Source organism: Taudactylus pleione, unplaced genomic scaffold (assembly GCF_031769625.1).
Source record: "Taudactylus pleione unplaced genomic scaffold, aTauple2 ptg000095l, whole genome shotgun sequence".
In the NCBI taxonomy this organism is placed as follows: domain Eukaryota; kingdom Metazoa; phylum Chordata; class Amphibia; order Anura; family Myobatrachidae; genus Taudactylus; species Taudactylus pleione.
In genome coordinates this window covers 21539526-21554453 of record NW_028284497.1, presented here as the reverse complement: position 1 = coordinate 21554453, position 14928 = coordinate 21539526, and the positions used below count along the sequence as shown (strand labels likewise).

The 14928-nt window shown below is 39.8% G+C and overlaps 1 protein-coding gene across 1 annotated transcript; it reads left to right on the top strand.

Annotated features, from left to right (window-relative positions):
- The first annotated feature begins 1255 nt into the window (after positions 1 to 1255).
- S1PR3 (sphingosine-1-phosphate receptor 3) lies at positions 1256 to 14659 on the top strand. The gene is made up of 2 exons (XM_088470258.1): positions 1256 to 1359; positions 13078 to 14659. Exon 2 carries the CDS (start codon positions 13239 to 13241, stop codon positions 14364 to 14366), a length of 1128 nt encoding a protein of 375 aa, XP_088326384.1. The 5' UTR covers positions 1256 to 1359; positions 13078 to 13238; the 3' UTR covers positions 14367 to 14659.
- The last annotated feature ends 269 nt before the right edge of the window (positions 14660 to 14928 follow it).

Below are 14928 nucleotides of genomic sequence, written 5' to 3'. Positions count from 1 at the left end.
AAATTCCCTGCCTGTCCATCACAATGGCTATGGGTATAACAGGATAGCACACAGGGAACAAAAAAGGCAAACAGCTCAGTTTTCTGCCCATAATATTTCTAGAAGAGGAAACTCTATTTTATTATTTCATGGAACAAGATAACAGTGACAGTGGTCACTTACATATATAATCCATTTATTTTAAAAAGATATTAGTAATCATAAATGACGATACTAATACAACAGTTATTAAGGCAAAAAGGATACTTAAAGTGTAGTCAACGCAGGATGTAGTTAAGTTTTTAGTGTTGACAATGTGTACTGCAGAATATTAAACGGTATACCGACATGGTAGTGATGTGAAAATGCATTGTAACCATGCTGGCATTAGAACTTAAACATGCTTTACCCTCATGCATAAAGTTCTAATGCATACACAGGTACAATGCTTTCAATCACATTTCTTCTGTGTTAGCATGCAGTGTTAGACATTCTGCTATCTACATTGTCAGTGTCGACACTGTGACTATCGACACTGCATACTAATCCCACTAAAGCAGCAGCATATACCATATGTATCATATAAGGGCTCATGTAGCGTTGGACGCTTTTTAGACAATTCAGTGAAACATAGTAAATTCTATGTATTTTATACATTTAAACTGGTTATCATGTTTCCCCTTCATATTACCATTATCTCCAAGCTGTTTTGTAAATTTTAATCATTGAATGACTATCCCAAAACAAGTTTCCTAGATTTGTTTCCCAAAGTTTTTTAAGCAGGGACAGCTGCAATAATGCTATGTAATACCATACTGTATGCTGCATTTTGCTGTCATAAACATCTATATACCAACACACACCTTATAAAACACTGCACTAATGTATTACATTATAACAAGAGTGGAAATAGAGCTAGGTTTGAAAATTACAGCAGAACTGGCTGGTAGAAATCTGTAGACGTTTTACTTGTAAATGTTGTTTTTTCACTAACTAGTTCAGTTGCAAATAGAATACAATTTTAAAACGTATTTTATCATTGTACCAGCTTTTGAAAATCTGTGCCCTTTGGCACTGCAGAATTACCATTACAATGTGGCCGGACTGATCTGCCCAGCAGCTACACTGGTAGAATGACAGGGGCGGAGGGCCAGTAATGCGAGTCACGGAGAGGGGTTGTGCTGTTCTCATTCACATGCTGCAGACTGGCTGGGGAGCACATCACAGAGGAGATAATGATACTGCCTCGTCTACACAGAAGAACTGTCCTCCGCTACTCTGGGGGATGTCTGTAGCTCTTGTGAGTTTGGGATAATTTGCAAGACTGTTCTGAGACATTTTTATTTTCTACAGCATTTGTAAAAGCATCATAGATTTTAGGTAAGTAAAATCATAACTGTATGCATTCAGTAGCAATGGGTGCTGCTGTGTATGGGTGATGCAGCAATGGGTGCTGTTGTATAAGGGTGAAGCAGCAATGGGTGCTGCTGACTGTATATGGGTGCTGCTGTATATGGGTGCTGCTGTGTATGGGTGATGCAGCAATGGGTGCTGTTGTATAAGGATGAAGCAGCAATGGGTGCTGCTGACTGTATATGGGTGCTGCTGTGTATGGGTGCTGCTGTGTATGGGTGATGCAGCAATGGGTGCTGTTGTGTATGGGTGATGCAGCAATGGGTGCTGCTGACTGTATATGGGTGCTGCTGTGTATGGGTAATGCAGCAATGGGTGCTGTTGTATAAGGGTGAAGCAGCAATGGGTGCTGCTGACTGTATGTGGGTGCTGCTGTATATGGGTGCTGCTGTGTATGGGTGATGCAGCAATGGGTGCTGTTGTGTATGGGTGATGCGGCAATGGGTGCTGCTGACTGTATATGGGTGCTGCTTTATATGGGTGCTGTTGTGTATGGGTGATGCAGCAATGGGTGCTGTTGTGTATGGGTGATGCAGCAATGCGTGCTACTGACTGTATATGGGTGCTGGTTTATATGGGTGCTGTTGTCTATGGGTGATGCAGCAATGGGTGCTGCTGTATATGGGTGATGCAGCAATGGGCGCTGCTGTATATGGGTGCTGCTGTATATTGGGTGCTGCAGCAATGGGTGCTGCTATGTATGGGTGCTGCTGTATAGTGTATAATGAGGGATCACTACAATGTTGAAAAAAGTATCTATACAAGTATTACATTACCTGATATGACATCATAGCTTTGCTATTGTCAAAAGCTGGAAAGTTCATAAAAAAGTTTAGTGTATAAATGTAAAACTGGTTATAATGTTAGAATTTAATTGTATTGTATAGTATAGTATAGTATGTCATATAGTGCTAGTATAGTATGTGTTGCCTAGAAGTCAATGTAAATTACAGTCTATAATCTCAGTCCGATGGGCATTATGTAGCACTGCCATAAAACCGAAATAACACAGATTCATTAGCATTATTTATACTTTAGCTACTTTATTCTGGGGCTAGAAACAATTTACTATACATCTTGTTAGACTCTTCTGTATCAGTGATAATAATATAGTATGATGCTTTACATTGCTGCTGTATGTTCTAGGTACATGGAATAAGTATAGGACAAATGTCATATTCTGTCCATCCTCATTTATATATATAGCAAAAAGGAACCATAATGATATTGTGTTGCAACTGGTTTTGCAGTTATTGATCCTATAAAACTACATGATAGTCAAATAATTCAGAATATAGTAAACTGTGCTGGTAATAAGGTATTAATATGTATTTATATTGGTGCACAAACTGATGCCTGTTCTAAGAATTGCTATGATGCAGGTATTGTATGCTGTGTTGCATGCCATGTACTTTTATCATGTGATAAGCTACATTTCCGAGTCACTGTATACTACTATACTGGGCAGGATGAGAGAGATAACGTGGAGAAATTGCCCAGAGCAACCAATAACAGTCATTTCAAAAACTGTGTTAGATAAGTGACAGTTAGAAGCTGATTGGTTGCTATAGGCCACTTCTTAACTTTATCTCTCTCCAAGGTTTGATACATCTCCCCCACAATCACTTTCATGATATTCACTATACAGCTAATATAATACATATGTGCATAAAAAAACATTCAGTCGTTCAGTGTAGGCACATCAATCATCCCCTAACATGCTCAACCTGACGTTGTCATCAGGTATGACCAGCATGTTTGGGCAATGATTGATGTCTGAAACAACCAGCAGGAGCGCACATCGCTGGTCGTTTCCGACATTAATGCGCGCGATTTGTGCCCAATTACTGAGCGATTGCATGATTCCGATGTCGTAATTGTGCAATCACTCAGTAATGTCGCGTAGTGAATACGCGGCATTAGTTGCATGAGCCAAGCAAAGACTTAAGGATTTTAAACTTAAGGTTTAGTTCTCCATATACGTTTTTATTATATAAAAATATACCAATTAAAGCAGAGATAAATGAATTAGTTTAAAAAAAATGCTAAACTATTTGAAAGCATCTTTTTCACCACCTTGGGAAAGTATTTCAATGTGTATAATTTAGTGATGAGTGAAATCCAGGTGAAGTTTGATGCCAGGTGTGTTTTGTGGCAGACAGCAGTTTCACAGCGATGTGAAGTCCTGGCAATGCAATTAACTCTGCTTTTACATAGCCATTCTGTGGAATGTCATTACGCAGTGCATTCAGAAGGATCAGAGCTGAAGTGACGACAGCCTATTCATTCTGCAGTGTGTTGTAATTGGGGTAGGACTGGGAACACTAATGGCCAAATTCATTATTGCGGAATGAGGCAAATATTTAATGGAACAGTTTTGAAAATGTTGCTTGCGAGCAGTGTGCGTGATTCACTAGACCTGTATATACAAAATCCATGAACATTGCTAACCGATATTGTACCAAGACCTGCAATTTGAATATACAGTATATAATCTCTTTTGTTCATAGTTGCTATTTGGAATGTCCGTAATTGGATCCCAGTACTGGTGGCACTGCTAAGCATGTTCATGACTGGTGATATTCAGGGAACATTCCCATAACTGCCTTCTAGCATAGGCGGTGGTAAATTGGAGTTTTTCAACTATAAGGCAGTAATGTACCATACCTACTGTAGGTGCATCTGTCATTATCCAACAATAATTTATCTAATATGTACTCACCCTGCAAGAATATAGTCTAGCTAAATTACAGTAATGTTAGAAGGATATGAAAATAGATCTGCTCCAAACCTGCAGAATGACATTTTATAAGAACAGACTTGTTGTATACATGATATCATTTACAATGTAGACTTTAAACTGGTTAGACAGTTAATCTGTTCATTGACTGTAGGGAGTTTTAGCACATACAGAAAAATTCAAGACATCCATAGGCTATCTGATATGGTTTAGTAGATTGATAATAGCTTTAAATAGAAAATACACCATAATTTATTTCCTATTGTGTTTTTATATAAGCTACAAATAGCTCTATTATACAATATGCTTGGAACTAAGAATTTTCCTAGTTTCAAGGAACAACATGGCTAAACTACACTGAATTACATTACAAGTAACCCCGGGCCCTATCTTTACCCACACTGCTCCTTGCATTCCCCTGATAATAAAATTATTTAGCAGTGCTCCTCACAGTAACTATAGGGAAATATTCTCTGGGATAATGCAGGTATGTGTTATTATTAAACAGGAGCAAGTAATATTTTTTTGTGGTGATTTCATACACACACACAAACATTATCACCAAGTTCCTCCTCTAACATTCAATGTGGGGAGAACTGCTAAACAATGGACGAGTCACAAATAATAAGTTGCTAGGAGCAGTATGGGGAAAGACAGGGACAATATGTAAATGCAGTATGTTGCTGGAAAGTACGGAAAACCCCTCATCTGGAAGTGATTCATTCCTATGTATTCTAGATAATGTACTCACTTGAGTAAAGTATAACATGCATAGAAAGAAAGTCAAAAGATAAAAATCATTAAAGATTTACATATACAGGTTTTTTTTAGTATAAATATAATTATAATTAGGGTACAAGCATATACAGACATACAAGGGTTTCTGATCAACTTTTGTAAATATAAAGGGTACGAGATAATAAGATATTAGATAATAAAAAGTTTGAGAACCCCTATTGTAACACACTTACATACAGTATGATATCAGTTACAAGAAGAACATGGCAGCACAGACAATATTTGGTTCCATTATGTTATCAAAAATTATTTAGATAAAATGTGAAATCAACCCTGTTGAGCTACATTCAATAGACAAACTAACTCTTAAAAGATGATAACTTACTGAATGAGACTAATGCTGGGTATACACTGGTAGAGATATTGGCTGATCAATTGATCAATATCGGTTGACCGTTGGTTGACCGTTGGCCTGTGTGTACCATCGACATGTGTGTGAACGACATTGTTCAGATGTGCTGCACAGCCAATGGCAGATACATCTGTCCATTGTGCCATGTGTTCGGGTGATCAGCCGACCACCCGTACACATGCAGCGGCAGCTGTGGGGAGTGGGTTGCGGCGTGACCCACGGCCAGCAGGAACCGATGACACTGTTTGTCCGAGGGCTGCATCTTTGTTAAAGTCCACCCACCCATATATATATATATATATATATATATATATATATATGTGTGTGTGTAAAGCATTCCTACATCCATTTTTTATTCATGCTGGGCTCTCAATCCATCCCCCCTCCTAATGGACCCTACACACTATACAATATCTTTAATGATTTTGCCGATTCCGACACATCAGAATGACAAAATGTTTTAAAAAATATATGTGCAGCGTCAGGGGCGTTTTAAGATGGAGGGGGCCGTGTGCACTCCCTGTGCGGGGCCCCCTCCTCTCTCCCTGGTGGCTGGCAGCCAACTGACGCGGCTGGCCAGCCACCGGAACATTAGTAGACTCCGGGCACTAGAGTGTGCCCGGAGTCTACTGCACGTGCGCAGAACGCCAGAAAATGGCCGCGATGGCCATTTTCCGGCTTTCTGCGCATACGCAGTAGACTCCGGGCATACTCTAGTGCCCGGAATCTACTGCGCATGCACAGAACACTGGAAAAATGGTCGCGGCGGTCATTTTTCTGGTGTTCTGAGCAGCAGTGACCCGACGCAGGACCTCGGACAGGTAAGTTTAAAAAAAATATGGGTGCAGTGTGCGCGCTGCGGGCCTCCCCTGGACCCAGGGGCCCGTGTACCCCGCACACATTGCACCCATTGTCAATACGCCACTGTGCAGCGTGTATGCACTATATCGTGTAGTACGTGCTCCCGTTGGGTCGTCAGCCTCATTGCCTGATCTTATATACTGCATGTTGATATGGCGATATGGCTGACGATCCCATGCAGCGCTATGCGGGGGGGCGGCATATTGGGCGGTCGACCACCAGATCGTCTAGTGTGTACAGACCGCCCGATATGTTGGCCCGTTGGCACTGGGTTAGTCGGCGACATCACTGGATACACACTCCGTTTAGTGTGTACCAGGCTTTAGTCTTCTGTTTTACCTGCTATTCTCTCTTTCTTTCTTCATTTCATTTTCCTCATTGTTTCTGGCCAAGCTGCCCCTCTTCAGTGCTTCTTTGTACTCGTAGTGATGTGATGGCATGATGACGTCATGTGAGCTGCAGAGAACAAGGATCCTGGACACGGAAATAAGAATGATGGGTACCTAGTGCAATTTTCTTTCTCATAGAGTTGCCCAGTGTAATAAAGGACACGCTGAGCACCCATCTCCAAAAATACAGCACCCTATGGGCCACGTGTTTAAGACCCCTGCTTACTTAATAAACCATATAATTGGGTACATGTCACTAAATTTATTTATTAAGTTATTTATATTGCGTACACATGTTCCGTAGCACTTTACATAGAATATTTAGTCATTCACATGAATAACAATTTGTACATACAGATGTAGTTTTTTTATTTAGTTTAAAATGCAAAAAATGGCAATACCAATTATTACATTGTAATGATTAAATTGTAGTAATAATTGTACCCAATTACATTATAATAACCATTTTACCCAATTAAATGCATATATTTATTTTCTCCTGTGTTTTCAAACTTGTAATGAATTGAAAGATAATGTAAGGGTTTATGGGAAGGATTAGGCTGGTAAAATAAAATGCTGGTTTCTGGAAGGGTGGTTAGACTGGAATTTGCTGAAGCGGAAATAGTTATAGCAAATTCACCAGGGGAATTCAATATGAAATAGGATAGGTTCCTTGAGAAAAGACTCAGAGCTATAGGAATCTGTGGGTCATGTTAGGGTTCTCTATCAATAAACACATTATCTCAAGGGCCCATTAAGACAGTCTTGCTTGTCTGCACATTGAGAATGAACAGAAAGCAGCACATTTGGTTTTTATTTTAGAATATCATTCAATTCTATTCAGGTTTAATGTGTCTGTCACATACTTTTTTACAGGAAAAAATACTTTAATCTTTACAATGTTTCTTGAAACTGTCCTTAAATCACCCAAATAGGTCAGGATTGTAGGCTACCTACAGTATGTATATATGAAGTATTTTGAATGATTAGGCTATTAAATCCATTCTTAGACTGTAATATTCTTTAATGTATTTTCTACCCTAAAGACTGTATTTCCTAAAGTCAACTTTAATTTTATAAGGGTGTGGTATAAGAGATAGATAGTAATTAGTTAGACAATGTGTAGATAAACACCAGATGTTAGACAGTCAATAGTTATACAGGGTAAAAAGTTAGACAAACAAAAGTCAGACACACTAAAGTTAGACATGTAAAAAGTTCGACAGGTACAAAAGGTTGACAGGGTCAAAAGTTCGACATGAATATGGTTGACACAAAAATGGTCGATAATCATTTTTTTTGTATTTTAGCCCTAATCTTCACCCTAACCTTCCCCTTGGTGCCTAACCCTAACCCTACCTCCTGGTGCCTAACCCTAACCGTTTGGGTAAGTACCTAACCCTAACCGTGGGGGTAAGTGCCTAACCCTAACCCTCCAGTAAATGCCTAACCATAACCCTAAAAAATTTAATAAGTGTGTCGACCATTTTTGTGTCGATCTTTTTCATGTCGAAATTTTGACCCTGTCGATCTTTTGTACTTGTCGAACTTTTTACATGTCTAACTTTAGCGTGTCTGACTTTTGTCTGTGTCGAACTTCTATCCTTGTCTAACTATTCACTGTCTAACATCTGGTGTCTATCTAGACATTGTCTAACTAATTACTGTCTGTCTATAGTCCGGAACCCTTTTATAATAACTTCCACATTAAGTAGATCATGGCTGATCCCCTTTAAATCATGACCCACTGGGAGAACTATACGATATATAGCTTAGAATAAGTAATCAATCCCCATTTTAATGTCTACACCAGCACATTAAATAATTAACTATTATTTTTTTAGACAAATATATTTTATCATAATTATTTCACACAGCGTAGGGCTGAAAAAATCTGAAAAGATGCACAGCGCCAAACCATAATGGTAATTTCAGAGGTCCATCCTCCTATTGAATTACCGCAATACCACCCCTTTCCTTTTCCTCTAAAATATTGTGGACCATGATAGCGATATGATATGTGACTGTATTTATTACATGTGGCACATATGCATAATTAAAGCAATGTTTTCCATTGGACATAGTGCTCCTAGCAGTGCATTTATCTGCCAAAGAGCAAAAAGAAGATTGAAGTTTAGAATGAGACCTAGGGGGTATATTTACTAAAGTGAGAGTTTTTAGAAGTGGAGATGTTGCCCATAGCAACCAATCAGATTCTAGCTATTATCTTCTAGAAGGTGCTAGATAAATGTTAAGTAAAAAAAAACATAGAAACATAGACTCTGATTGGCTACTATGGGCAACATCTCCTTTTCTAAAAACTCTCTCTTTAGTAAATATACCCCCTGATCTCAGGCAGCCCAGAGCTGGTGCAAAATTGAAGTTCTATTTCATGGTGGAAAAAAAACATGCCTCTCGCAGCACAGCAAGGAACACCCCAAATACTGCTTAGTCTCATCTCATTTCAAAAGTTTTTTTTCTAAAAAAATGACATCTCCTTTTTGCATTTGTCTGTCTGCTTACTTTTTATGGAGCACCCTCATCCCACCCAACTCTTCCCATTGGCAACTGCAAACTTCTATTGCTCTGCTGTTATGGTCTTGGGCAGTTATGTAGGCACAGTTGCACAAATTAAGGGACACGGCAGTACCACATGGGGCAGAGGTTCCCAAACTCCGCCATTTCAGTCCAGGTTTAAGGATATCTGTGCTTGAGTCCAGATGGTCAAATCAAATTGACTGAGGTACTAATTAAGTCACCTGTGCTCAAGCATGAAAATCCTTAAAACGTGGGCTGTAATGGCTAAGTTTGGGAACCTCTGACATAGGTGTTTGCACTGCCCTTAAGCTATTTTGTGCTTTGTAAATGAGGCCCATTTACTTCCTTACTGTTGGTATCTGGGAAAAAAGTCAGCTACAAACACAATGGTCTAATACCTATTGCACTCACCATATGTGTGAGAACTACATTCAATTTACTTTTGGAGTTTTCAAATATTTTTATACTCGAGTATAAGCCGACCCGAATATAAGCCGAGGTACCTACTTTTACCTCAAAAAACTGGGAAAACTTATTGACTCGAGTATAAGCCTAGTGTGGGAAATGGCAGCTGCTGGTAGTGCCCCCAGTAGTAATTCCCCCTGGTTGTGCCCCCAGTGGTAATCCCCCTTTTCAGTGCCTCCAGTAGTAATCCCCCCCTGGTAGTACCCCCAGTGGTAATCCCCCCTTTTAGTGCCCCCTGTAGTAATCCCCCACTGGTAGTGCCCCCTGTAGTAATCCTCCCCTGGTAATCCCCCCCTGTAGTAATCCCCCCCTGGTAGTGCCCCCTGTAGTAATCCCCCCCTGGTAGTTCCCCCAGTGGTAATCCCCCCTTTTAGTGCCCCCTGTAGTAATCCCCCCCTGTAGTAATCCCCCCTGGTAGTGCCCCCTGTAGTAATCCCCACCTGGTAGTTCCCCCAGTGGTAATCCCCCCTTTTAGTGCCCCCTGTAGTAATCGCCCCCTGATAATGCCCCCTGTAGTAATCGCCCCCTGGTAGTGCCCCCTGTAGTAATCGCCCCCTGGTAGTGCCCCCTGTAGTCCCCCCCCCCCAGTAGAGAGAGACATGACAAGAATAAAAAAAAAAATCACTTACCTGAAACTCCCGCTCCTGGTCCCGCCGCTGTCCGCTCCTCTGGCCGCTTTGCATGGGAGAGACGTCGTCATGACGACGTGTCTCCCATCACCCACTGCGGGAGCCGGAAGATGGCTCCCGCAGTGGGAGCAGCAGCAGCCGCTGAGAGTCTGACAGACTCTCAGCGGCTGCTGATTACACCAAACACGCAGCTGCCGGCTCCGACGGCTGTGTTTGGCAGTGTGTAGCGCTACACTTGACTCGAGTATAAGCCGAGGGGGTATTTTTTCAGCACATTTTTTGTGCTGAAAAACTCGGCTTATACTCGAGTATATACGGTAATAAAATATAGTGATGACTAAATATGTAGTCTCCACTTTCCTCTTTATAATACTCTCATTGTAATCAACTAAAATATTATTATAAATAATAATATGCTGTTAAGTTTGAACTTGAAGTGGTTTCCTTTGAGGAGGCAGTGGTCAGATGTACTAAGGTTGTCTGCAGCGGTGGGGAGGTGTGTGTCTATATTCTGAAGCACTGTACAACAGAGGGTTAAAAAAGGCTTTGAGAAATAGATTGCTGCCCATCAGGTATACTGCTTTTGTGAACGAGCTAAAGAGACTACAATGATGCATCTATTCTCTTTTACCATAATTACACAAATAAGAATTAGCACTTTCATTTATAAGTCTCTAGGCAAGTTACTGGAACATAAAGACTGCTAGTTAACATTTTTACAAAGCATTTAAGTAAATAGAAGACCAGAGAGTTACTGTAACTAAATCTAAACATGCACATACTGTTCACATGCAATCAAGGCACACACCCTCATTTTAAAGCTATTGTGAAACCTTGTACACTTAAATAATCTAGTATTTGAAACATGTAAAGCTATATTGGTGACAATGATCTGCTACATTAAACGTAAACAGTGATTTTCTAGACCCACTTGTACGTGTAAAAGGTCCCAGGTCTAATATAAACACAGCTCTCCCAAGGCAGAGTAGAAAGCAGTCAAACATAATTTGAAAGTTTTCAGTCAGAGATATAGGGATCTATTTACTAAGCTGTGTTAGGAGATAAAGTGAAAGGAGATAAGGTGTCAGCCAATCAGCTCCCAACTGTCATTTTTCAAACACAGTCTGTGACATGGCAGTTAGGAGCTGATTGGCTGGTACCTTATTACCGTTCACTTTATCACCTAACACTGCTTAGTAAATAGAACCCATAGAGACAGAGAACAGTCTTGTGGACTTCTCTGAATATGACACTGGGCCTGATTCATATCCTCACACATGCCGATATTTATGCAGATAGATTGTTAGCCATTACCAGTGTTGTATCTATAATGGGGGCAGTGTGTGCGGGGCACATGGGCCCCCGGATCCAATGGGGCCCCGCACCGCACACCCTGCACCCATATAATTTTAAACTTACCTGTCCGTGGTCCTGCGGCGTGTGTCAGCGCACAGCGCCATTTTCCCGGCATTCTGCGCATGCGCAGTAGAATCCAGGCACACTTTAATGCCCGGAGTCTACTAATGCTCTGGTGGCTAGCCAGCCGTGTCACTACAAAATCATTGGAATGATTGCTAAATGCTGGGTTGCATATATTCAACATAACCAGAAAGTAAAGTCAATGTTAATTTGCCTGATAGCTTCACTTTAGTCCCATACCAGAAGGACCATTTACCTATAGTCCCTAAATATATTACTTATTTATTACCAGTTATTTATATAGCTCACATATATTCTGCAGCACTTTACAGAGAATATTAAGCCATTCACATCATTAAAGTGTGGGAGGAAACCGGAGCACCCGGAGACAACCCACGCAAGCGCAGGGAAAATATACAAACTCCACACATTTAGGGCTGTAGTGGAATTTGAACCCACATCCTCAGTGCTGTGAAGCAGTAATGCTACCATTACACCATCTGTGCTGCCCTAAATATATTATTATCATGTTCACAAGTCATTAGCTCCAAACATTAGACGACTTTACTGAATATAAAGAAAATGGTGAAGACCTGTTTCAACCTATTGATTTTAAACTGCTAAAATTATTACATGGTTAATGAAAAAGATAATAAAAAGTGATAAATAAAAATAAAAAAAAAGAAATACATACACCTGTCTCTAGCTATACTGTATAACTCCATAACATTGTGTGATAATTGATGCCCGTTGGGTACTTGCACAGCCCAGCATTCTGGAATGCCAAATGTACAGTATTTTGATAATTTGCTTTCTGATCAAGCAGCAGTGGTTCAGGGGTTTGGCATGGATGTACTAAGAGGGGAACTGAATGAGGTGGCCCTGGTGAGTGAGGGAGGGTGTGGTCAGATGGATGATTTTGATAAACTGGAGAATAAGGGGTTAATTATTGGAGACTGATGGTGATTGGAGGATGTAGGGTTATTCATGGAGGGTAATGATAAAATGATGAGGTTTAATGATTGGAGGGTCAGGTGTTAAAGATTGGAAGATGAGGGGTTAATGAATTGAGGATTCCACGTTATTGATGGAGATGAATGATGGGTGAAAAGTGGATTAGTGGATTAATGAGTGATGCATGATAAGGGGTTTATGATGAATGAAGACGTATTAATGATTGAGGTAGGTTGACATTTTTTTTTAAAGAAAGAAAATAAATGTACTACAGAGGCCTACACTAACACCATATATTTGGACTGTTGTCAGAAACCAGAGCACCGGAGGTATCCCATGCAAATATGGGGGGAATCACAGTCCACAGAGTGTTCTGGTCATTTGCTGACCACTGCACCATCAATATTGTTATTTAACTATGCAGAATTTCTCTACAGAATATGTCCAAACTTTAAGATGAAAAGTTTTGTTTTTTTTAAATTAAAATTAATTGCTGCAAGTAATGAACCAATTTGATATGCCTCTTCTTTTATCTTTCAGGAATTTAGTTTTATTTTTCTCTGGAATACAAGATGCAAGGTACACGACAACCAGCAAGGCACACCAAAGGCAAGGATCAGAAGATGTGGATACAGTGCTCTCTTGTGGATTGGATATAAATTACACCTCAGAAGGTCACATTCTCTTCTATATTTGAAAAGATGGCAGCAGACTCATTAACTTCAACAAAACTGATCTTCCAAGAAAATCAGAAATGTGACAGTACAATAAAACTTCACTACAACTACACAGGGAAATCCCTGAAATGCAATGGCGACCAAATGGACAAAACCAGTCTGCTGTTCCTTATCATATGCAGCTTTATAGTACTGGAGAACTTGATGGTGCTGATTGCTATATGGAAAAATAACCGATTTCACAATAGGATGTACTTTTTTATTGCCAACCTTGCACTTTGTGACTTGTTAGCTGGCATAGCTTATATAGTAAATATCCTTATGTCTGGAGCTAATACCTGCAATATCTCATTAACCGCGTGGTTTATCAGGGAGGGCAGTATGTTTGTTGCCCTTGGTGCGTCAACATTCAGCTTGTTGGCCATTGCTATTGAAAGACATTTGACAATGATAAAAATGAGGCCTTATGATGCCAACAAGAAATATCGTGTATTTCTGCTTATCGGAACATGTTGGCTTATATCTTTCTCATTAGGTGCCTTGCCAATCCTTGGCTGGAACTGCCTTAACAACTTGGATGACTGCTCCACTGTGTTACCATTGTATTCCAAAAAGTATGTTGGATTTTGCATCAGTATTTTCATAGTAATTTTGATTGCAATAGTCATCTTATATGCACGGATCTATATTTTGGTGAAGTCCAGCAGCAAAAGAGTCACAAACCACAACAATTCTGAGAGATCGATGGCACTGCTCAGGACTGTCGTCATTGTCGTTGGCGTTTTCATTGCCTGCTGGTCCCCTGTGTTTATTCTTCTCTTGATCGATGTTGCTTGCAAAGTAAAGGAGTGCATGATATTATATAAAGCACAATGGTTTATTGCTCTGGCTGTGCTCAATTCAGCCTTGAATCCTCTCATCTACACTCTGGCCAGCAAGGAGATGCGTCGGGCTTTCTTCCGCCTCGTGTGTGGTTGCTTGGCCAAGTCCAGTGCCTCAAGGTCTCTACCAATTCAGCCAACGCCTGATCAGAGCAGGAGCAAATCCAGCAGTAGCAGCAATTCTCCGAAACACAAGGTGTTTATACAAACTCATTTACAAAGTAAGGAGGATAAAAGTCAGTCTTCGTTTCATAATGGAAATATAAAATGACTTCATCTGAATTTGAGAAACAAACACTGTGTATTTTTTACAGTCCTTCTGGCACTTAAATTATGATAACTGAGTGGATAATACAAGAAATTGTACATTTATATTTAAAGCATGAATTTCATCATTTTCTGAAGTGCTGTAGCTCAGGAAATATATTGCATGCTCCAATCAGTTACATTTTATACTCTTGCTTGCAGAACTCTCTGTATGTTGTCGTTACTATTCAATACAAATTATATTTATATCTCTGTGGACATTAGTGAATTAAAAATACCCTTATGTTGTGGTCATATTTGCATTGAAGGTATCTAGTTTAAAACAACAACTAATTACTTGTTATTTGTATGTTATGTCATGTATGTCTATTTAAAACCATTAAATATTCCTGTTGCCATCATGGGGAAGATCCAGGTATATTAGAGGTACATTGGCACCATTTAAGAATGTCAGTATGTATTTAAATTGTAAAGCTTTCTATTTCAAGCATTTCTGTAGGACAGTTGCTATGCTGTTACTCCTTTTATGTTTATTTTACTGTATTACAGAAAGTATAATTTTATTA